Source organism: Chlorocebus sabaeus, chromosome 4 (assembly GCF_047675955.1).
Source record: "Chlorocebus sabaeus isolate Y175 chromosome 4, mChlSab1.0.hap1, whole genome shotgun sequence".
Classification (NCBI taxonomy): domain Eukaryota; kingdom Metazoa; phylum Chordata; class Mammalia; order Primates; family Cercopithecidae; genus Chlorocebus; species Chlorocebus sabaeus.
Window position 1 is genome coordinate 18894690 of NC_132907.1, and position 25495 is coordinate 18920184.

Sequence of the window (25495 nt, forward strand, 5' to 3'; positions counted from 1 at the left end):
AAATCAATAGTGAATCAGTTAATACCTTGAATGGAACAGGAGGTCCCTAAAACCTTGTTTGGCAGTAAGGTAGTGAATAAATAATAACTTGGGCTCTGATATCAGATGTCCAGGGTGCAAACCCCTGCTTTGCCACTTAATAGCTATGTGACTGTGGGCAAATCGGTACTCTTAAACCTCCTTTTCCTATGAGAATACTGTCTACCTCATAGGATTGTTATGAGATTAATGAAATAATATATGCAAAGCTCTTAGAACAGTGACTGACACGTTGTCATTACTCAGTAAATATTATCGAATATTCTCCAAAGTGATATATGTGATAATGGACCTGAGTGTAGACTCTTTTACTTTATTAACTATAAGAAGAAAGCAGTTGAGATTAGAAAAGCTTGTAGTAAATTTTCATTCATCACAAAGTAATTGACAGACTCACCCTTTTATACTAAGGAAAATGTTTATTGAGATGGTCTCTTCAAAGGAAAGAAAACCACTCCATCTAAAGTTGGGCAAAAAACGACCGCCAGTTGACACAGCTGAGTGAAGCAGGACCACAACACTCACTCCCCAAAAGCTAACAAAATGATCAAACAAGTAGTGCTAAAAAGAATGACAACCAGAAGTTCACCAGCAACAATAAAATAAGGACAGGAATAGAACTTTAAACAAAGAAAATACTAGAACTCTGAAAAATGGAACCTGTAGAAATAAACTGAATATTCTGCTGCAGAATGGCATGGCTCCTAGTAGCACATCCAGCCCTCAAAACAGTACTGAGAAAAGAAGATGAATCAACCAGAGTTTAATCTTCCTCATTATGTGTCTGAATTTGGAAAGAAGTGGACGGAAGACATCAGAGGAAAATAAGGAAAGCCCCTCAAGAATTACAACTCCCATATAATGCTGTGAGATCTCAGTAAATCTAGGAGCTTTTTTTGATCCTGAAATGAAGTTCATAGATGATAGAGTACATCTATAATTTTAAAGTCAGCATGTTGTCCTAGTTGAATAGAAAAAATAAAAGTAACATATAATAAACTAATATTTTCAATGATATGTAACTGTTTGACCATGACTACACTAGAAGTAGTTAAATGATGCTGGCACTCATATATAGGACTCATGAATGTGAGAACTATATGTGCAGATTTATATAGGTGTGTTGTTTGGCAACTCAAATGCTATGGGTTGCGGTATTGCCATCAGTGACATGATTTTCCAAACACTGAACAGTTTTTCTGCACCAAAGTAGTTGCATTCCTGGAAAACTGAACCTGTTAAAATCTTGCCAAAGAGAAGAAAAACTTCATATTTTGTGTGAAATGTTCTAGGATCAAGTAATTTTAAGCACGTTTTCACTTCACGAATGTTTAGCAAGACATTTGAATGTTAATAGTTTCATTTTCTCATAGTAGGAAACAGAGCTTTTGTGAGGGACATGGTACAGTCTGTATCATCAGGATCTGCCCTATTCATTACCACGAACATCTAGCATTCCTGGCCTTCACTCCTTAAAGCTAGCGGCATCCTTTACTGTCCCTCCCTCCAGTCGTGTCCTAGCTGCAAACGTCAAAGCATTATGTAGCGGTGAGAAGCACAGGCTCTTGATTCAGACTACCTGTGTTCAAATCAGAGTTCTGCACTTTACAAATTAGAGACTTTGGGCAAGTCAGTTCCCCTTCCAGTGCCTCTATTGTTTTCATCTGTAAAATGATCATGCTACCTACCTCATAGGATTGTTGTTGGTATTAAATGATTAACAAACATGAAATGTTTCTAACAGTAACTGATACGTACTAATAACTAAATGTTTCCTGTTATCATTTTCATTACATGTATATCATTAGTGCAACTTTATAAAGGAAATGAAGTGTGACCCAAGAAAACTGTGTTTTCTTCTTACTATTAAGGTTGTACATAGATATGCTGAAACATGAAAATTACTATGGATTCTACTTTAAAGAAAAAAGAGTGGGGATACTGCTGATTGTTGAAACCAAGGAAAGGGTGATTCAAAGTAATAGAATCAGTAGCTGTAAAAATTGTGGTCGTATGATTGAGTATAAATGATAAAAATAAGAAACGAAAACTAGAAAGTGAGAAACGATGACAGGCTGCATGGTAATTATTTTTTCAATGTAGGAAAACACTCAGTAATATGCAAAATTGAAACCACTTTTGTTTTTGTTTTTAATGAAATGCAGACCTCTTAATGATTTGTATATACTCAAAGAACATTTATCTGATGTTTTGGAGGGTTTTTTATTTTTTGGTTTTAATTCCATTTCTTTTTCTTCAAAGTAAGATTATAGTCCCATTCTAAGGGATAATTTGTCTGTTTCTCTGTATATCTGTCAGTGGGTACAGAAGTGTCATGTTCACTATGGTTAACAGTTGCTTTAGATGGAATGGTTTCGGAATGACTTGTTGATTGTTTTGGTACTTTTCTGTAATGTTTAAATGTTTTATAATTTATAATAAATGATAACTTTTTAAAACAAATTATTACTATAAAAATGAACAAAAGGACAAAAACCAGAAAAATTAATTTATGATATAACAAATCAGAATAGTGCTTACTCCTAGGAGAATTAGTGCTTATAAGGAAAAACAAGAGTAGCTTCTCGGGTGCTGATAATGTTCTGTCTTTTGATATGGGAGCTGTTACATGGGTGTATTCAGTTTATGAAAAAATCATTGAGCTTTGCACTTAAGATATGTGTACTTTATGTATATTGTACTTCAATAAAACATTTTTAAAAGTGGACAAATGATATAAACACATTATTCATAGAGGAGGAAATATAGATGATAATATGTGAAAAAGGTTCAGTGGTAGTAATGAATAAATGTAGATTTAAAGAACTATCTTGCTTGTAACATTAGCAAAAATCACAAAAACCAGTATCTGTTGTTGCTGAGGTGTGCAATGAAGCAGGCATTATACACTGCTCCACTGGCAAAAGTATAAATTATTACATCATTCTGGATGGCAGTTGGGCCATCTGTATAAAAAGCCATCAAAATATGTATACCTTTTGGCCAGGTAATCTCATGTCTAGATTCTTCTTCTAAGGAAATAATTAGAATTACAAAGATTTATGTGCATGGTTGTTTAAACTTAAATGTCTAGTGATAGTAGTGATGGTTACAAAAAGTATACAAAAACAATTTAAGGAATTTTGTACTATTATTAAGATTTTATTACATATTTTAATAAGATAAAATATGGTATAATGTAAGGTGGAAAAAGGGATACCAAATGTAATGTATATTATCTCAATTTTGTAAAATTGTACAATTGTACTGTTTTCAAATACAGGGAAATTGAAAGAGTAGAAGAAACTGCATCATAATTTTAAGAGCTTTTATGAATGATGAGATTATGGATGTTTTATATTTAATTTTCTTTTACATATTTTTAAATATCTTCCATTTTCTCTTAATCAAGATGTAACACATCTATTACCCGAAAAGCAATACTTTTAAAATAGAAATGGAAAGCACATATATGAATGATGAGGATTCCTTTTTATTTGTTTGGGTCCTTTTCCTTTTCCTTTTCCTTTTCCTCTTCCTTTTCTCTTTCTTTTTCTTTTCTTTTCTTTGGGTCTGGCTCTGTCGCTCAGGTTGGAGTATAGTGGTGTGATCTTGGCTCACTGCAATCTCTGCTTCCTGGATTCAAGCCATCCTTCTACCTCAGCTTCCCAAGTAGCTGGGACTACAGCTGTCTGGCACCAAACCCTGATTTTTATATTTTTGTTGGTAGATATGGCTAATTTGTTGACTAATTTTTAAATTTTTGTTGGTAGAGCTGGAGTTTTGCCATGTTGCCAAGGCTGGTCTCAAACTCCTGGGCTCAAGTGAACCACTACACTCAGCCAGATTCCTTTTTATTGACCCATCTGATATCTATCTGTCTTTCTAGATCACCACTACTAATTAGTTGGGTGATATTGAGCAAATCATTTGGTTTTTTTTTTTCAACTATGAAATGATAGCAAGACAGATTTCCATGTTTCCTTTTAACTCTGATATTCTATGTGTGTATGAACCTAAGATGGAATTTGGAATTAATGAAAATAATGTCACTGGGTTAATTTGAGTAAGTTTGTTAAAATAAAGAGGTGAAACATTTTTTAGTTTATATGATGACTTTCTAGTCCATCTATAATTTTTATTTATTCTAGTAAATGTTATTTGTTTTCCTTATGTATATGAGATTTTTTCAATTAACAAAATATTTACAATGAAACCCAAAGAGCAATTGCTTTTTCACACCAAATATTTTTCTAATTAAAAAAGTCACTATTTGTTCCTATCCTTTGAATTATATATTCAGAACACAGAGATTTTAAAAAATAATGCCTGACAAACATTATTATCATTATAAGGAAAGGCTTTAGTTTTTTAAACTCTATAATAGATATTATCTATAAACACAGCATGTTTTAGTCTTGCCAGAGACTGGCCATAGGCCAACAGATAGCTCCATCGAGAGAACATTTTAGTTCCTGCTATAGTATTTCAGTGAACAAACTGGTTAACTTGGTAAATTTTTTTTTACTGGATTGTTATTAGGTCATGAGTTTAAATCAAGCCCTGCAAACACATAAACATCAGCCCTTAAAATGTATGCTTCTTGCAGGAATGAAAAAAGAATAGGGGAAAAAGACAATTTTGTATGTAAGAATAAATGTGAAATAACAATAACTTGTTCACCTCTGGTATTAGAAACATTGAGTGAAACTTTGATCTGTTGTGCTTTAAATTACTTTGTATATTTGGGTCACAAAAATATTAAAGTGAATAAAACAGTTAAAGTTACCTATTTTAGTGTATGTTCTGCTTTAACTGGTAAACATCAACATGAGACCTTGTCTCATCCTTTGCCTTTTTTGTTTCTTCTCAAACTAGTTGTGTAAGAAACTATATTCACTTACTATTTAAGATTATGTTTTTATGGAAAAATCAGAGTCTGACCTTCCTAGGTTACAAGGTTCTCAAGGTGGCTGGGTGCGGTGGCTCACACCTGTAATCCCAACACTTTGGGAGGCCAAGGTGGGCAGGTCACCTGAGGTCAGGAGTTAGAGACCAGCTTGGCTAACATGTTCTACTAAAAATACAAAAAATTTGCCTGGGGTGGTGGCACGTACCTGTAATCCCAGCTACTTGGGAGGCTGAGACAGGAGAATCGCTTAAACCCCAGAGGTGGAGGTTTCAGTGAGCCAAGATTGCACCATTGCACTCCAGCTTGGGCAATGAGAGTGAAACTCCGTCTTTTTTTTAAAAAAAAAAAAAAAGCTCCCAAGGCAATCCCCAAATGCCATAATACCATAATGGAGGTATACTGTCTATGATTCTTTAACATGTAATCACAAGTCAGAGGGTTTATGTGGAAATACACTTTTAGAGTTCCACCTTAAAATGCTAAGAACTCATTTAGAAAGACAGTGACATTTGTGAAATGCATTGAATCTGGAGCCCAAAGACCTGATTTTCACCCTTGACTGAGCTGTGTTTATTATCATTGTGACTTTGAGCAATTCTTTGACTTGTATAAACTTCCATTTTTTAATTTACAAAATAGAGATAATAATTATCCTAAACACCTTTTTTTTTCTAATGAAAATCAAATGAAATAATGATCCTGAAAATGTTTGAATTCTATTCTGTAGCTGTAAACCCTGAAATCTAGTCCAATGGCCCTGGAACAAGTGGGATAGTGATTTGGCAACAGATAATAGATTCAGATTTGAGGATCTTGGCCTAGATATAGACTATAGGAGGAAGGATTCAGTCAAAATTGGGATTGACAGGGTAGAGAGGCTCCAAGGCCTTTATGTTCAGTAATAACATAGGGTTGGTATCATCTATTCCATTTCTTTCCCTTCCTCTGGCCCTCAAATTGGATACTAGAACTATGCAGGAAAAGTGACTCAGTGAAACAAAAATATAAGGTCCTCAGGAAGCACCAGGATCTGCAGAATCAGGGACTGAAAAACCCTTATTGTACAGAAAGGGTTATTGCTTAGTCTGCCCAGCAAAGTTGACCATTTTTGTACTGGACATATCTAAATCAGGCAGAAGTTACTGCATGCCAGTCCTGAAAGCTTGTTATGGGATTATAGCTTTTTTTTTTTATTGCAAAGAATTCATACTAAAAGTGAATATCAGTTTGCTCTAAAATGTTTGGGATTGATTTCATAATTTTTCTCTTCCTCAGAACTTAGAAAAGAAAGTTAAATTTCTTGAATACCTTCAGTGTCTTACCGAGTTAAGGAAAAAACTACAAATAGTTGTATTCCTAAAATCATGTAAAAGGAGCAGTGAGTGGTACATGTCATTCCTTAATAACAAACTTCTTTTGTTTCCTATATACCTCTTTAATACAACCAAGGATAGTGTTACAGTAATTCACGTCCTATAAAATAATGAAGTAATGCTATGAAAAATAAGCTCAGCCATGAACCGAAGCCAGATTATCAGCGGGTTAAGCCATCTCTCATCTTGTTCTTTGTCTTCTCTTCTTTAAGACTAGGGAACTGGTTATTGAATAAGGCTCCCAAGTCTAGCAATAATAACTCAAGGGTACCCTGAATCAACATCTATGGCTTTTCTCTAAATCCTGATCTTAGGGCCATCCATTTGTATTTTGAAATGATCAAGCTATCCTTGACTCCAACTGAAAATTTACTTGCCTAATATTTCACCAGGTCTGCTCACAGGTATATCACAGAGAGACAGTACCTTTGGCGAAACCATTGTTTAGTTGGTTTTCACTTCATCCAGTTACCAACCAATCAAAGGTTTTTCCACCAATCACATTTTCATACCATTGATTATATTAACCTAGCTTAAATCAAATCTAAAATATGTGTGCTTATTACAATTATTGAATGGTTGCATATGAGGGTTGTTGGGTTTTGTAAAAAAACAGGAAGCTTATTTAAAAATTTTTTAAAGTCAAAAGTAGGCTTCTGTGAAAATTAGTTTTAACAGTGTGTTTGAAAAAAAAAAAAATGGAGGCATACCTAGTGGGTATTTCAGAGAGTAATTTGGAAATATTCACTCCAGTTGAATAATATATTCTCCATGACTCACTAATCAATGTGGCTACACATGAAAACATGCAAGAATGTTCACTGACACATTGTAAGAGGAAAAAAAAAAAAAAGAAAGAAAATTGGAAACTACATCTATCACTAGAATAGATACATAAATTGTGGCATGCAAATACAATGGAATACTGTGCCAATTGTTAATGAACTGGAAATACCTGTTAGACAAATCTCAGAAACAATAGTAAGAAACGTTACAGGCTGGGCACAGTGGCTCACACCTGTAATCCTAGCACTTTGGGAGGCTGAGGCAGGCAGATTGCTTGAGCCCTGGACTTCTAGACCAGCCTGGTCAACATGGCAAAACCCCATCTCTACAAAAAATACAAAAATTAGCAGGGCATGGTGGCACGCACCTGTGGTTCCAGCTACTCGGGAGGTTGAGGTGGGAGGATCACTTGAGCCTAGGAGGCTGAGGTTGTCAAGAGCCAGGATGGCACCACTGCACTCCAGCCTGGGTGACTGAGTGAGACCTGTCAAATAAATAAATAAATAAATAAATAGGAACATTACAAAAGAATACATATAGTAGGAAGCTATTTGTAGAAAGTATAAAAGTATGTAGAATTATTTAATTGATTGATGCATACATATGTGGAAAATGTTTAAAACCATACTTGTGGCTGGGTGTGGTGGCTCACGCCTGTAATCCCAGCACTTTGGGAGGCTAAGGCGGGCAGATCACAAGGTCAGGAGATTGAGACCATTCTGGCTGACACGGTGAAGCCCTGTCTCTACTAAAAATACAAAAAATTAGCTGGGCGTGGTAGCGGGCGCCTGTAATCCCAGCTACTTGGGAGGCTGAGTCAAGAGAATGGTGTGAACCCAGGAGGTGGAGCTTGCAGTGAGCCGAGATTGCACCACTGCACTCCAGCCTGGGGGACAGAGCAAGACTACATCTCAAAAATATAAACAAACAATAAAACAAATAAAACCATACTTGCAACTGGCAAACACCAAATGCAAATTCTGGTTACCTCTAATGCTGGAAGCAAAGAGGAATGCAATCTGGGAGGGGTATACTTGGGATTGTCATTCAGATTTTTAAAGTTTTACTCATGTTGCTCGAAGGGGGAGGGACGTTGGCTTTTTGTTTTTGTTTTAATTTGTTCTTTATACTTCTTTGCTTGAATTATTTTATATATGGGTTGTTATAAATGTGAGCTACGTTAAATATAAACTAAAATCCAAAGTATAACTAAAATGAAACTATCAATAGTACACTTAATACTTGAGTCCGGGGTTTGTGCTTCCAAATTCCATTCCTTTTCTTCCATATCTTTTTGCTTTCCTTTATAATTATATGCTAAATCAATCTTTGTATGTGTATACCATATGTGGTAAACTCCTTAAAATTAATTAATGAAATGCATTTATATGTCCTGTAAAATCATATTTGCTCCATGATAGGTCTTTTCCTTCCTAGATGGTGCAAACTTGGTCCATCCTTCATTCCATGCTTAGTTTTCTTAAATTCTCAATTAGAGCTCAAATTAATGAGGATTCTATTTCAGTAAAATTATTTTGTAAAAAAGAAAATGTCTTAAGATTCCTCTTTCAAGGAATTATATAAGAAAATTGTAGTGAAATAGAAATATTTCAACCCGGCCAGGCGCGGTGGCTCACGCCTGTAATCTCAGCACTTTTGGGCGGCCGAGACGGGCGGATCACGAAGTCAGGAGATCGAGACCATCCTGGCTAACACGGTGAAACCCCGTCTCTACTAAAAAATACAAAAAACTAGCAGGGCGTGGTGGCGGGCGCCTGTAGTCCCAGCTACTGGGGAGGCTGAGGCAGGAGAATGGCGTGAACCCGGGAGGCGGAGCTTGCAGTGAGCCGAGATCGCGCCACTGCACTCCAGCCTGGGCGACTGAGTGAGACTCCGTCTCAAAAAATAAAAATAAAAAAAAGAAATATTTCAACCCTTTAGATTTTATTTCAAAAAGAATTTTAACTTATGTTAGCCATGTAGTTGATTATGGATGGTACCTTTTTATAAAACAGAAGAATTGACAGTATTCTAATAAGAGTTTAAAGCAAGATTTGCCTTTGACAAACCCGGACACAGATGGTCTAACTTTCAGATGGTGGAATACTAGCTGTATTACTTATGGCTTGCATTTTGCAATGTATTCATGAATATAGCCCATAAAAATTTGCAACACCTAAGAGCTTTCATATCTGAAATCCATAAGGCAGATAACAACACATTTCCCTAATGTTTGTGTTGTTCATAGATATCAGTGAGATTCTCTAGATATTTGCATTCTAACATATATGCAGACTGAAAGGCTTTATTATAGCTTAATTTCATTTACTTAAAAGATAACTTTATTGAACACAGTATGACTAAATCACTATGCTAGGAATTACAGGTAACAGGTTAATAAAACATAGTCCCTTCCTAAAGGAGCCACAGTTTAGTGAATGAAAAAAACTAGAAAACTTCATTATAGGAGTACAGAGAAGAGAGCAAGTAATTCTGCAATGAGTGCCTATCAATATGGACTTGGATAGCGATATTTGTGTTGGTTCTTGGAGAATGATTGAGTTTACCAACAGGGAAGAAGAGGAGATGTGTATTTCAGCCCAGGGCATGGCCAGATGAAAGAAAAAAGATAAAATGCATATTATACTTTTGAGAAATTCTATAGCTAGATATAGCTAGTATACAAAATGTATGTTTTGGTGAAGAGAGAAGTAGCTACTGATTGAAAGTCATATTGTGAAACAGTTTGAAAGGAGTTCTGAAGATTTTAGAGCAGGTCATTGATAGTGATCAGATCTTTGTTTTATAAAGTTGTGCGAAAGATTAATTGGATAGGAAGAGAACAAAGGGATAATTTGGTAACGTTTAGATGGATAACTGAGATTTCCACTGGAATGATTATCTGGATAGTGGTACCCAGTTAACCAAGATAGAAAATAAGAAGGAGGAAGGGACAATGACATTGAAATTTTGTTTGGAACATGTTACTCTGAGGTGCTTTTGGAACACCAAGTAGGAGACGTCCAGTAAGAAGGTAGAATCCATTCTGGATTTTAGTGAAAAATTAGGGCCAACTAATTAGAATACAAGCATATGCACAGGTTATGGGTAATAGTTTAAGGGAGGGGAACAGAAGGGAAACCTTGTGGGTGAGAAGAGACAAATGAAGATGGAATCCTAGGGAACATCATGCTTTAGGAGACAACAAAGAAAAAGGCCAAATAAAAGGAGTGAAAAAGGGAGGTGAGTCATAGAGTATGTTGTCAGGAAACTCACAGGTTACTGAGGGTAACAGACAAATCATTAATGTAGTAAGTGCTGAACTAGAGACAAATCCACCAAGTGCTCCTGGGTGACAAAGATCTCTTAGAGAAGATATACATATGTAACCTTGGAACTGAATCTGGAAGAATGAATTTGCCTAGGTGGCTGGAGTAGAAGAATGACATTCCTAGCAGAGAAACTAGTATACCTGAAGGGTTGGGGTATGAAAGAACTGGAGTATTGCTGAAACAGTAGTTCAATGTAGGGCTTAAGTGTAGCATGTGTAACCAGATCTGATATTGAGAAGTATGTTGGTGACACACTGTCATGGGAAAATTGTAGTAATGATTCCTTAACTTGTTTTCCAATCTTTTTGTGTCCCAGTACATGTAGAAAAGTGGCAATACCTATAGTACGTTCTAGGGTACACAGAGAATGCTGAAGGAGGTTAAAGGCAGCCAAGTCCAGGAGCTCCAGCTACCACAGGCCCTAGTTGGCCTTGGGGATTCATGTGGGGCAGTATCACAGCACACCTCTGACCCATTTGTGACAAATTAGTGAGGGAGCTCTGACTTAACTACCATAAAGATAACAGATTTGATCCTTATGGATCACAAACCCTAAGTGGAATTTAATTTTGGATGGCACAGGAAGGTGATCATTTCAAAATGCAAAAGTGGTACACTGAGAAATAGTAAGGAATTTCAAGAACAATCCATGAAGCAAACAAACAAAAAGGCCTAATTTGTTGTTATATGTCACTTGGAGGTAGCCAAACTCAAGGTTAAAGGCACAGTCCTCCAGACTAGGTTGGCCCAAGATTTCTGACACCAACTGTAACTTTACGGGTTTCCCAAAACCACTTGCCAGTTCAGTAATTTTCTAGAGCGACTCAGAACTCAGAAAAGCACTGTGCTTAAGATTACAGTTTTAGCAAAATGATACAAATTAGAACCAGCCAAAGGAAGATACACCTAGGGCAGATTCTGGGAGGGTTCCAAATGTGAAACTTTTAGGTTACCCTACTGGCATGAAAATCTGGCAATATGCATGGAGTATTGTCAGCCAGGGAAGCTCACTGAACCTCGACATCCAGAGTTTTTATTGAGGCTTCATCATATAGCCTTGAGTGTTTGAACTCTAGCCACATAGTTGAACTCAGTCTCCAGCCCTCCCCTCTCTAGAGGTCAGTCTGATATTAAGTGGCTCAGCGCCCCAACCCTCTAATCACATGGTTGGTCTTTCTAGCTTGGCCAGCCTTATCCTGAGTTATCTCCTTAGCATAAGCTATCTGAGGGCCCGTCGTGAGTCACCTCAGTGGCATAAATTATCAGGTGTGGTCCCAAAGGGCCCACCATGAATAACAAAGACACTTTTATCACTGGGGAAATTCCAAGGGTTTAGAGGTGGCCTCTCAAGAGCTAAGAGAAAGTCCTAAGCTCTCTTGAGGTTAGGTCAAATTCCTTACTACACATATGCCAATTAAGTGTTTTATTCATCCAACATGTGTTTATTCAGACCAGAATATGAAGCCATGGATATAGTGGTAAACAAGATGGGCAAGCTTCCTGCCCTGAGAAAGTTTATTGTTGACTGGGAAAATAAACAAAAATTGCCTCAAAGTATGTAATTACAATATACCAAGCACTTTGCTTTTTGTAACATAGTTTTGCCTATTTGGAAGTATCTGTAGATACAAGTTGTCTTTATTTGTCATTATTTCTCTGGTTTTGAACATAAACACTATTATTTGACATTTGCTAAACTCCACATTTCCACCTTTTTTCCTCTGTACCATTATAACTTAAAACCTAAAAGAGTTACTTTCAATATTTGACACAGCTTAAGATTTAGATACCGGAACTACTTTTCTCCTTTAGCAAGAGGTAGAAGGATGGTTTTTGTCATCTGTACTCTATGCCATTTGCTTTCCTTGAATTGGCATTAAGGACCATCACTTTGTGTCTTGATGACGATGCCAGGGTGAAGCTAGCATGGAATGTCGGTAGCTAGCACGGAATTTCCTATGACCAGCAAAAAGATGACATTAAATTTGGCAGCATGACCAAGAAGCCCTGTACTCATGCCCTCCAGCTCCCTGTGGATTTATAGGCTGAAGGATAGGAAGAAGCAACCCCATTTGTAATCCACTTGAATTTGGGCACCCAGAGTGGTACAAAGAAAAGCCACAAAGCAAATGTAGCTTCTGCAGTTTTTATCATTTGTCCTATTAGATTCCTTATCAAAAGAATATGGAAAATTGGCTAGCAAGTAGGCTTACGGATTTTTGCCATTGTCGAAAATTGGCAGCCAGTGGAGTTACAACTCTCCGTGAGTTAGGGATAAGTCCCTGACCCAGTTTGTGTTGTAGGAACTCAATTGGGAAACAGAGAAGACTCTTCTCAGGCCTTTTTTTTGGTGTGGAAGTCACTCTATTGGTTTTAAAACAATAATAAGAAAAAAAGAAACTATAATTCATGAAGAAGTATCTGATTCACTCCATCTGAAATCTACTGAAACAGTATTTGGAATTATTAGGATAATTGTGCATATAATAATAACTATTGTGATTGAAGTTAGTTGCATTGTATTTAGGATTTCAGTTTCTCTTGACTAGTCTTATCTTAGATATATCCTCCCCAACCACCCCCCTACCAGTTCTCTTCCTCACTCTCTTTTAATTGCCACTAGGGTATTTTAGTTTTGTTTTCCAATCTCTTATATCGGCAGAGTGCTAGACTTTTTTAAAATTGGTCTGCAAGGAGAGATTGCTTTGAGGGATGTCTTTGTTGAATATGTACATTTACTAAGTTATATGCCAGACGTTTCATGAATATGTGATCTCATTCAAAAAATGATAATATATGATAAAGTTTTTCTAATATAGGAGAAGAACTATCTTATTGTTTTTTGAGACAGAGTTTTGCTCTTGTTGCCCAGGCTGTTCAATGGCGTGATCTCAGCTCACTGCAACCTCCGCCTCCCAGGTTCAAGCAATTCTCCTGCCTCAGCCTCCTGAGTAACTGGGACTACAGGCATGAGCCACCACGCCCAGCTAATTTTGTATTTTTAGTAGAGATGGGGTTTCTTCATGTTGGTCAGGCTGGTCTCGAACTCCCAGCCTTAGGTGATCTGCCTGTCTCAGCCTTCCAAAGTGCTGGGATTACAGGTGTGAGCCACCACACCTGGCGAAGAACTATCTTTAAATTTTTTTTTTTAATACTTTATAAAGTTAAGGTATATTCAGGCCCCAGGCTAAGAGACAAGTCTAGCTAAGATCAAATTCCTTTGAGTTTAGAAGAGGGAGAAATTGTAAGTCAAAATTAAAAATAATTTTGTCATTTTAAATTTAGGAAAAATCCTTTATTTGTTCTGATGAAAATGTCAGTAGTCATGGAACTGTGGTAAAAATAATGAAAAAATCACTGGCCTGGGTCTGCTTAAATTGAAAACATTTTTAAATTAAAGTGTGACAGTATTTTGTGCTTCCATTGCCTAGCCACGTCCCATCTTATTCCTTTATTCAATTCTCCTCTGGGTATGAGGTTGCTTTAATTCTTAAATTAAACCTTAAGGTATGTCATCCTGCTGCTTGATCTTTCTATTTCTGTGCTACTTCTGAGGGACTCATAATAGACCATTTTCATCTCTCCTTTTCCTAGATTACTAAAAGGAGCTACTTTTTAAAAAGAGGTTGTTATTAATTTTTAGTTGGAGATTTTTTATTGCAAAATATTTTTTAATTGCCTTAAGCAAATATGTGCTAGTTTGTCCTAACTGGCAGGTGGTACTCATAGTGTTAGTTGTTAGTATTACAGTAAAATTCCCCACAGTGACAAATCCACTGGATCAGATGCTAATTATAGTTATTAATGAACTAGCAATTATTTGTGGCAAAAAACCCAGGTCACCCAAAAAAACAAAGGAAACATGCACACAAATCTGCAAGAAATTGAAGGATTAAAGAGGTTGTGGTAAAGAAAGCCTTGGGCCTTTCGTCGTCCCTTCCTCCTCCTTTGTGGTAAGTAGTTCCACTGGCTGTGAGTTCACTGAACATCTATCCACTTTTCCTTACGATTATGATTTTTAGCTTTTATTATAATTAAATGTACCACAGCAGGAAATAAGATGATTTTTTAAATGTAACTTATTTTTAAAATGTAGTTTGTTTTTAAAAGATTCATCTTTTCAGGCAGTTTTGTCATCTTCAGTGAAAATGTATAAATAAATGAGTTTCTGAAATTCCATCTTTTAAAAAAAAGTTCATAGTCTGAAATTATGCATTTAAAAAAGCAGTTCATAGTCACACAAATTTGATGGAATTTTGTGTGACTATGAATTGCTATATTTCAAATTTTGTTGCTACTGTTGAATTGTGGTACTGAAATGAAGAATATAACTTTTAAGCTTTATAGTATCTTAGATTATGCATTGGTCAATCATATATCAAATATTACTTAATTACAGTTCAGCCAAGTTAACTTCTGTTACCACTGTTCCCCTTAAAAAGTGTACCAAATTTTTTTCTGAACACAGGGCAGGGCATGGTATGGAAATTAATAATTCTTATTCTAACAGTGTTAAATCTCTTAACATGAGAAACCTGACCTAAACATGGAAGATGTTGTTATGATATTTACAACAACTTTATTTCTCTTTGAAGGAAGAGAAAATGAGTTTAGCTGTAGGATACATGTCCAATGAACACTAAGAATTTATTACTGCAGGCAGGAGAGTATGGAGTAAAACCAAGTACAGTATATAACCCTAATATCAAAGAAAACTAAAAACCACTTATCTTAGAATATATCAGACTTGGACTGGGCATGGTGGCTCACACCTGTAATCCAAGCACTTTGGGAGGCTGAGGTGGGCGGATCACGAGGTCAGGAGTTCAAGAGCAGCCTGAACAACACGGTGAAACCCTGTCTTTACTAAAATTATAAAAATTAGCCGGGCGTGGTGGCACGCTCCTGTAATCCCAGCTACTCAGGAGGCTGAGGCAGGAGAATTGCCTGAACGTGGGAGGCAGAGGTTGTAATGAGCAGAGATTGCGCCATTGCACTCCAGCCTGGGCGATGGAGTAAGACTCCATCTCAAAAAAAAAAAAAAAAAAAAAAAAAAAAATCAGGCACATTGTTACTCAAATCATTCAGGGAATGTAATTATATATAGCTTTTATAAACCTATCAGTAAGGGTTAGTTCCATAAACTTGCAGCTGTTTTACGTTACTGAATTTATGACCTTTCCCATCCAAATGTTAATGTGGAAGATCTGCTTTACACTTTTATACAAATAATAAATACTCCCGCCCAAAAAACAAAACAAAATTTCAGCAAATTCCAATTTAGAAGTCATATACCTTAGATTAAGAGAGATTTAAAAGCGATGCCAGACAAATATGTGCATCTTTCTTGAATTCTGATTCATCTCTAAAACAACATGCGTGAAATAGCCAAGGAAATGTGAATACTGTATTTTAGGTGAAATTAGAGGCATTTTTGTTTTATATCATTTTTAGATGTGATAATATTGTATGTTTTCTTTCAAAATCTTCATCTGTTACACATACAAACTGAAGTATTTATTGATGAAATAATGTATGGAATTTACTTTTAAATAATTCAGAAGTTGAGTAAAAGATTAGATTAAACAAGATGGGCTAAGTGTTGGTAATTTTGAAATTTAGTGCTCAGTACCCAGTGGTTCATTATATTAGTGTCTCTGCTTCTGTATACATTTGAAAATTTTTCATAATGCGTTTTTAAATGCATAATTTCAGAAACTCATTCATTTACATATTTTCACTGAAGATTTAACATTCATGCTTCATAGAATATGTGACCTGACACAATATCTCATAAATACAAACTAGTACATCAAAATTTAAATTCTGTTCAGGCTGTCATCTATGAAATTAGGGAACAGGAATAGATTATTTCTAGAGTCCCTTCCAACTCTGAATTTCTAGAAATCTAAAGAAATTAAGTGGAGAGGCCGGGCGTGGTAGCTCACACCTGTAATCCCAGCAGTTTGGGAGGCTGAGGTGGGCAGATCACGAGGTCAGGAGATTGAGACCATCCTGGCTAACACAGTGAAACCCCATCTCTACTAAAAATACAAAAAGTTAGCCGGGAATGGTGGCGGGCGCCTGTAGTCCCAGCTACTCGGGAGGCTGAAGCAGGAGAATGGTGTGAACCCAGGAAGTCGAGCTTACTGTGAGCCGAAATCATGCCACTGCACTCCAGCCTGGGCAACACAGCGAGGCTCCATCTCAAATTAAAAAAGAAGAAATTAAGTGGAGAGACTTCAAATAACTTCATCAGCATAGGGGAAGTAAACATCATCAGCATAGGGGAAGGATTGCCTTGTCTTTTACATTAGAAATATAGATGTAATGATATTGGAGCCTGAGTTTCTGGAAGATAAGACAGGACCTTTTTATATTCCAAGTGCTTAATACATAATAGGTGCTCCTCAAATGTGTTTCGAATGAATTAATCCTTCCTGTTTTCCAGAGTCATTAGTATAGAACCCATTAACACTGCTATCAATTTAATCTATTGGGTTTTTTTAATGTTTATTTTTATTTTATTTATTTTAAGTTCCAGGATACATGTACAAGATGTGCAGGTTTGTTACATAGGTAAACATGTGCCATGGTGGTTTGCTGCAGTATCAACCCATCACCTAGGTATTAAGCCCAGTATGCATTAGCTATTTATCTTGATATTCTCCCTCCTCCCATGCCCCCTGACAGACCCCAGTGTATGTTTTTCCCTTCCCCGTGTCCATGTGTTCTCATTGTTCAGCTCCCACTTATAAGTGAGAACATGCAGTGTTTGATTTTCTGTTCCTGTGTTAGTTTGCTGAGGATAATGGCTTCTAGCTCCAGCCATATCCCTGTCAAGGACATGATCTTGTTCCTGTTTATGACTGCGTAGTATTTCATGGAGTATATGTACCACATTTTCTTTATCCATCTATTATAGATGGGCATTTGGGTTGATTCCATGTCTTTGCTGTTGTGAACAGTGCTGCAATGAACATAGGTGTGCATGGATCTTTATAACAGAATGATTTATATTCTTTTGAGTATATACCCAGTAATGGGATTGGTAGATCAAATGGTATTTCTGCCTCTAGATCGTTGAAGAATCACCACATTGTCTTCCACAATAGTTGAACTAATTTGCATTTCCACCAACAGTGTAAAAGCATTCCTATTTCTCCATAACTTTGCCAGCATCTGTTGTTTCTTGACTTTTTAATAATTGCCATTCCGCCTGGCATGAGATGGTGTTTCATTGTGGTTTTGCTTTGCATTTCTCTAATCATCAGTGATGAGCTTTTTTTCATGTTTGTTGGCCACATAAATGTCTTCTTTTGAGAAGTGTCTGTCCATGTCCTTTGCCCACTTTTTAATGGCATTGTTTGTTTTTTTCTTGTAAATTTGTTTAATTTCCTTTTAAATTCTGGATATTAGACCTTGTTCAGATGAATAGATTGCAAAAATCTTCTTCCACTCTGTAGGTTGCTTGTTCACTCTGATGATAGTTTATTTTGCTGTGCAGAAGCGCTTTCATTTAATTAGATCCCATTTGTCAATTTTTGGTTTTGTTGTAGTTGCTTTTGACATTTTCATCATAAAATCTTTGCCTGTGCCTGTGTCCTAAATGGTATTGCCTAGATTTTCTCTTAGGGTGTTTACAGTTTTGGGTTTTACATTTTAGTTTTGTTTTTTTTCTTTCTTTCTTTCTTTCTTTTTTCTTGAGATGGAGTCTCACTCTGTTGCCCAGGCTGGAGTACAGTAGCGTGATCTCGGCTCACTGCAAGCTCCACCTCCTAAGTTCAAGTGATTCTCCTGCCTCAGCCTCCCAAGTATCTGGGATTACAGGTGTGCACCACCATACCTGGCTAATTTTTGTATTTTTGGTAGAGGCGGGGTTTCACCATGTTGGCCAGGCTGTTCTTGAACTCCTGACCTCAGGTGATCCACCTGGCTCGACCTCCCAAAGTGCCGGGATTACAGGCATGAGCCACCACACCCAACCACATTTAAGTTTTTATTCCATCTTGAGTTAATCTTTGTATAAAGTGTAAGGAAAGGGATCCAGTATTAATTTTCTGGATATGCCTAGCCAGTTCTCCCAGCACCTTTTATTAAATAGGGAATCCTTTCCCCATTGCTTGTTTTTGTCTGGTTTGTCAAAGATCAGATAGATGGTTGTAGATGTGTGGTCTTATTTCTGAGTTCTCCATTTTATTCCATTGGTCTATGTGTCTGTTTTTGTACCAGTACCATGCTGTTTGGGTTACTGTAGCCTTGTAGTATAGTTTGAATGATGTCAGCTAGAGTGATACCGCCAGCTTTGTTCTTTTTGCTTAGAATTGTCTTGGCTATACAGGCTCTTTTTGGTTCCATATTAATTTTAAAGTAGTTTTTTCTAATTTTATGAAGAATGTCAATGGTAGTTTAATGGGAATAGCATTGAATCCATAAATTACTTTGGGCAGTATGGCCATTTTCATGATATTGATTCTTCCTATCTATGAGCATGGAATGTTTTTCCATTTGTTTGTGTCCTCTCTGATTTCCTTGAGCAGTGGTTTGTAGTTCTTCTTGAAGAGATCCTTCACTTCCCTTGTTAGCTATATTCCTAGGTATTTTATTCTCTTTGTAGCAATTGTGAATGGGAGTTCATTCATGATTTGGCTCTCTGCTTTTCTGTTGTTGGTGTATAGGAATGCTTGTGATTCTTGCACATTGATTTTGTATACTGAGACTTTGCTAAAGTTGCTTATCAGCTTAAGAAGCTTTTGAGCTGAGATGATGGGTTTTCTAGATATAAGATCATGTCATCTGCAAACAGAGGCAGTTTGACTTCCTCTCGTCCTATTTTAATACCCTTTATTTCTTTCTCTTGCCTGACTGACCTGGCGAGAACTTCCAATACTATGTTGAATAGGAGTGGTGAGAGAGAGAGCATCCTTGTCTGGTTTTCAAGGGGAATGCTTCCAGCTTTTGCCCATTCAGTATGATAATTGGCAGTGGGTTTGCCATAAATGACTTAATTATTTTGAGGTATGTTCCATCAATACTTAGTTTATTGAGAGTTTTTAACATGAAGGAATATTAAATTTTGTCGGAGGCCTTTTCTGCATCTGTTGAGATAATCATGTGGTTTTTGTCTTTAGTTCTGTTTATGTGATGAATTATGTTTATTGATTTGCATATGTTGAACAAGCTTTGCATGCTGGGTATGAAGCTGACTTAATAATGGTGGGTAAGCTTTCTGACATGCTGCTGGATTTGGTTTGCCATTATTTTACTGAGGATTTTTGCACTGATGTTCATCAGGTATATTGGCCTGAAGTTTTCTTTTTTTGTTGTTATCTCTGACAGGTTTTGGTATCAGGATGATGCTGGCTTCTTAAAATGAGTTAGGGAGGAATCCCTCTTTTTCAGTTGTTTGGAATAGTTTCAGAAGAAAGGGTATCAGCTCCTCTTTGTATTTCTGGTAGAATTCAACTATAAAACCATCTGGTCCTGGGCTTTTTTGGATTGGTAGGCTATTTCTTACTGCCTCAATTTCGGAACGTTTTGGTCTATTCAGGGATTAAACTTCTTCCTGGTTCAGTCTTGGTAGGGTGTATGTGTCCAGGAATTTACCCATTTCTTCTAGATTTTCTAGTTTATTTACATAGAGGTGCTTATAGTATTCTCTGATGCTTGTTTGTATTTCTGTGGGGTCAGTGGTAATATCCCCTTTATCATTTTTTATTATATCTATTTGATTCTTTTCTTCTTCTTCTCCTTCACCTTCTTCTCCTTCTCCTTCTTCTCCTTCTTCTCCTTCATGGAGTTTCGCTCTTGTTGCCCAGGCTGGAGTGCAATGGTGCAATCTCGGTTCACCACAACCTTTGCCTCCCAGGTTCAAGAGATTCTCACCTTCTCCTTCTCCTCCTTCTCCTTCTTCTCCTTCATAGAGTTTCGCTCTTGTTGCCCAGGCTGGAGTGCAATGGCGCAATCTCGGTTCACCGCAACCTTTGCCTCCCAGGTTCAAGAAATTCTCCTGCCTCAGCCTCCCGAGTAGCTGGGATTACAGGCATGTGCCATGCCCAGCTAATTTTGTATTTCTAATAGACACAGGGTTTCTCCATGTTGGTCAGGCTAGTCTCAAACTCCTGACCTCAGGTAATCTGCCTGCCTCATCCTCCCAAAGTGCTGGGATTACAGGTGTGAGCCACTGCATCTGGCCTCTTTTCTTTTTTATTAGTCTAGCCAGTAGTCTATCTGTTTTATGAATTTTTTTTTTTTTTTCAAAAAACCAGCTCCTGGATTCACTGATTTTTTTTTTAAGGGTTTTTCATGTGTCTGTCTCCTTCAGTTCTGCTCTGATCTTGGTTATTTCTTGTCTTCTGCTAGGTTTGGGGTTTGTTTGCTCTTGGTTCTCTAGTTCTTTTAGTCGTGATGTTAGGATGTCAATTTGAGAGCTTTCTAGCTTTTTCATGTGGTCATTTAGTGCTATAAATTTCCCTCTTAACACTGCTTTGGCTGCATCCCAGAGATTCTGTTACATTGTCTCGTTGTTCTTATTGGTTTCAAATAACTTCTTGGTTTCCGCCTTAATTTCATTATTTACCCAGGAGTCATTCAGGAGCAGGTTCTTCAGTTTCTGTGTAGTTGTGTGGTTTCAAGTGAATTTCTTAACCTTGAGTTCTAATTTGATTGCGCTATGGTCTGAGAGACTGTTATGATTTCACTTGTTTTGCATTTGCTGAGGAGTGTTTTACTTCCAATTATGTGATTGATTTTAGAGTAAGTGCCATGTGGCACCGAGAAGAATGTATATTCTATTGTTTTGGCGTGGAGAGTTCTGTAGGTATCTATCAGGTCCACTTGATCCAGAGCTGAGTTCAAGTTCTGAATATCTTTTTAAATTTTCTGTCTCGATGATCTGTCTAATATTGACAGTGGGTTGTTTAAGTCACCCACTATTACTGTGTGGGAGTCTTAAGTCTCTTTGTAGGTCTCTAAGAACTTACTTTATGAATCTGGGTGCTCCTGTATTGGGTGTGTGTATATATATATTTAGGATAGTTGGGTCTTCTTGTTGAATTGAGCCTTTTACCATTATGTAATGCTCTTCTTTGTCTTTTTTGATCTTTGTTGGTTTAAAGTCTGTTTTGTCAGAAAGTAGGGTTTCAACCCCTGCTTTTTTCTGTTTTCCATTTGCTTGGTAGATTTTCCTCCATCCCTTTATTTTGAGCCTGTGTGTGTCTTTGCACACAAGATGAGTCTCTTGACTATGGCACATTAGTGGGTCTTGACTCCTTATTCCAGTTTGCCATTATGTGTCTTTTAATTGGGGCATTTAGCCCATTTACATTTAATGTTAATATTATTATGTGTAAATTTGATCCTGTCATCATGATGCTAGTTGGTCATTCTGCAGACTTGTTAATGTAGTTGCTTCATAGTGTTATTGGTCTGTGTACTTCAGTATGTTTTTGTAGTGGCTGGTAGCAGTTTTTCCTTTCCATATTTAGTGCTTCCTTCAGGAGCTCTTGCAAGGCAGGTTTGGTGGTGACAAATTCCCTCAGCATTTGCTTGTTTAAAGAGGATTTTATTTCTACTTCGCTTATGAAGCTTAGTTTGGCCAGATATGAAACTCTGGGTTGGAAATTGTTTTCTTTAAGAATGTTGAATATTGGCCTCCAGTCTCTTCTGGCTTGTGGGGTTTCTGCTGAGAGGTCTGCTGTCAGTCTGATGGGCTTCCCTTTGCAGGTGATCTGGCCTTTCTGTCTGGCTGCCCTTACCACTTTTTCTTGCATTTCAACCTTGGTGAATCTGATGATTATGTGTCTTGGGGTCGATCTTCTCATGGAGTATCTTACTGGGGTTCTCTGGATTTTCTGAATTTGCCTGTTGGCCTGTCTTGCTAGGCTGGGAAAGTTCTCCTGGATGATATCCTGAAGTGTGTTTTCCAACTTGGTTCCATTCTCCCCCATCTCTTTTAGGTACCCCAGTCATTCATAGGTTAGGTCTTTTTATATAATCCCATAATTCTTGGAGGTTTTGTGTGCTCCTTTTCATTCATTTTTCTCTAATTTTGTCTGCCTGTCTTATCTCAGCAAGATAGCCTTCAAGCTCTGAAATTCTTTCCTCCACTTGGTCTGTTTGACTGTTGATACTTGTGGGTTGCATCGTGAAGTTCTCATGTTGTGTTTTTCAGCTCCTTCAGGTCATTTATATTCCTGTGTAAACTGGTTATTCCGGTTAACAGCTCCTGTAGTGTTTTATCGTGGTTCTTAGCTTCTTTGCATTGGGTTAGAACATGCTCCTTTAGCTCAGCGAAGTTTGTTATTACCCACCTTCTAAAGCCTACTTCTCTCAGTTTGTCCATGTCAACCTCAGCCAGTTCTGTACCCTTGCTGGAAAGGTGTTGCAATAATTTGGAGAAGAGGCACTCTGGCTTTTTGAGTTTTCAGCATTTTTCCATTGATTCTTTCTCATCTTTGTGACTTTACCTCAAGTCTTTGAGGCTGCTGGCCTTTGGATGGGATTTTTGTGGGGACTTTTTTGTTGATGCTGTTGTTGCTTGCTGTTTGTTTTCTTTTAACAGTCGGGCCCCTCTTCCATAGAGCTGCTGCGGTTTGCTGGGGCCCACTCCAGACCTTATTGTCCTGGGTCCCTCCTACACCTGGAGGTGTCACCAGTGGAGGCTACAGAACAGCAAAGATGGCTGCCTTCTCCTTCCTCTGGGAGCTTCATCCCAAAGGGGCACCAACCTGATGCCAGCAGGAATGCTCCTGTGTAAGGTGTCTAGCGACCCTTGCTGGGAGGTCTCACCCAGTCAGGGAGCATGGGATCAGGGACCCGCTTAAGAAGCACTCTGGCCACCCCTTGGTGCAGGAGTTGAGCTGTGCTGGGGGGAATCCCACTCATCCAGACTGCCAGGATTCCTCAGAGCTAGCGGGAGGAAGGACCAAGTCCACTGATCCACAGAGACCAGGGCTGCCCCTCCCCAGAGTGGTTTTGTTCCAGGAAGATCAAAGTTCTATCCATAAACCCCTGGTTGGAGTTGCTGAAATTCCTGCAGGGAGGCCTCGCTCAGTGAGGAGGAATGGGTCCATGTTCAGTTTAAAGAGGCAGTCTGGCCATGATCTGCCACAGCCACTGTGCTGCGCTGTGGAAAATTCCTCCTGGGTCGAAACCACCCAGTCTCGCTGGCACTGGCAGGGGAAAATGGCAGCCTGGAGCTGTAGTGATGGCTGCTGCCCCTTGCCCGGGAACTCGGTGGTCTTAGGCAGCAGGCAGCCACAGTGATGGCAGCTGCCCCCATTCCTCTGCCAAAACTCAGTCATCTTAGGCAGCAGGCTGCTGTAGTGATGATGGCTGCTCCTCCTGAACTCAGGAGTCTCAGGGAGTCTCCAGCCGAGGGGCCACTGAGAATCTGCATAGCTGTGTGCTTGGGACCCAAGGCCCTGGTGGCATGGGCTCACGAGGGAATCTTCTGATCTGCGGGTTGCACAGGTCCTTGGAAAAGGCATGGTTTCCTGGGCAGGATAGTACAGTCACTCACCTCCCTTGACTGGGGGTGGAAGTTCCCCTTGCCCCATATGGCTCCTGAGTGAGCTGTTGCTCCACCCTGCTTCTCCTCACTCTCCTGCTTCTCCTCACTCCCCTGCTTCTCCTCACTCTCCTGCTTCTCCTCACTCTCTCCGTGGGTCGTGCCAACTGCCTAGTCAGTCCCAGTGGGAGACACCTCAGTTGCCGGTGCAGGATTCACTCACCATTTTCATTCTTCTTGGTGAGAGCCTCTGACCACAGCTGCTTCTAGTCAGCCATCTTGGCCCCTCCCCACTTGTTAATATGTTGGTTTATTACATTACTGAGAGAATTATTCCCATCAAGCCCATATCTAGAAAGTGGTTGTGCTACTTACACATGCCTTTTATTACTTAACATGTAATATTTAAGACAGTAAAATTGGGATTAAGTTATTGCTTTAAATTATTTGACTAAATGTAGCTTAATATTCCATTCTTTGTATTTCTTAAATACTCTCTCTAAAAATACAGCATGGTAAGCTGAAAAATGAAAAATATCACTTTGATTTTATTTTTCTGTCAATAGAGCAGATCTCCTAAAAATTTAAAGCACATCTTTCTAAGGTAACATTTACCTCCTCACATCTTTAGCAGCTATCAGACATGACATGGGACATATTCATTGACCCTAAAAATTTTCATCAGAATCATGCACTGAAAGGGGGCAGCCCCAGCCAGACAAGAGGCTCATTTCAATTTTAACGGCTGTAATTAAAGGTTAATTCACTGAGTCAGGATTAACGAGGAAAGTACAAATGATAGGCAAGCAGCTGCCTTTATAATACAAGATTAGAACAATGCAATTACAATAAGAATTAGAAAAAATCAACTTCCAAAAAGGGTCTTTTAATGAACGAATTAAATTGTGATCTCTAAACATGAGCGTATAAGATAATGCTTCTTAAGGAATCATATAAATTGATACTATATATCTAAACATATTATGTTAAATGCAGAAACAACAGTTAACACTAAAAACTTTCATTATTAGTAAGTTGCCCAAAAATGTACTTGTGTATATCGATACATGATCTTTTTAAATGGCAAAAATTTTTCCCTACTTTGTGCTCCTTTTTTTTCTTTTAATGTCCACTTTGTTTACCTGAATCCTAACTGATCTTTCCCTCTCCCTGCCCAACCCCCCTGGCAAGTACGTCTTATGTTTATACCTTAAATCCATTTTTCTTATAGAACATATTCCTAGAACTCCTTTTTCACCTAGTGTTAATTAGAAAGTTGACATGTGTCATTTTCAGGCTTATTATGTTTACACATTTTATCATTTTTTAAAAAAAATAAGCTCAGTACTGTATTTTATGCATATCCTGTTTATTTTTTTATTTGGTGTACGCTTTAACCTCATTGATCCAAGCTTTTATAGGTGTCATAGATTGCTAGAAAACTACTAGACTACGTATTATATGAAACATTCCTATGTGAAAGTCTTTTGCATAGTGAATGGCACATAGTAGGGCCTCAGCCCATGTTATCACTTTAATCTGT

General features: G+C 37.8%; 1 protein-coding gene across 5 annotated transcripts in view; it reads left to right on the plus strand.

Moving 5' to 3' along the window:
• AP3B1 (adaptor related protein complex 3 subunit beta 1) overlaps nucleotides 1-25495 on the plus strand; it is a 306137-nt gene that overhangs the window by 218574 nt on the left and 62068 nt on the right. Inside the window, exon 23 of one of the 5 annotated variants that reach the window (XM_007976134.3) lies at nucleotides 482-4827. The exons of 3 other annotated variants lie outside the window; for them this stretch is intronic. In XM_007976134.3, the coding sequence (XP_007974325.2) occupies nucleotides 482-544 (63 nt within the window). In that variant the 3' untranslated portion in view covers nucleotides 545-4827. Of the gene's footprint in view, nucleotides 1-450; nucleotides 4828-25495 lie in introns of those variants that run through there. One more of the 5 variants, XM_037982127.2, reaches the window with a different exon arrangement.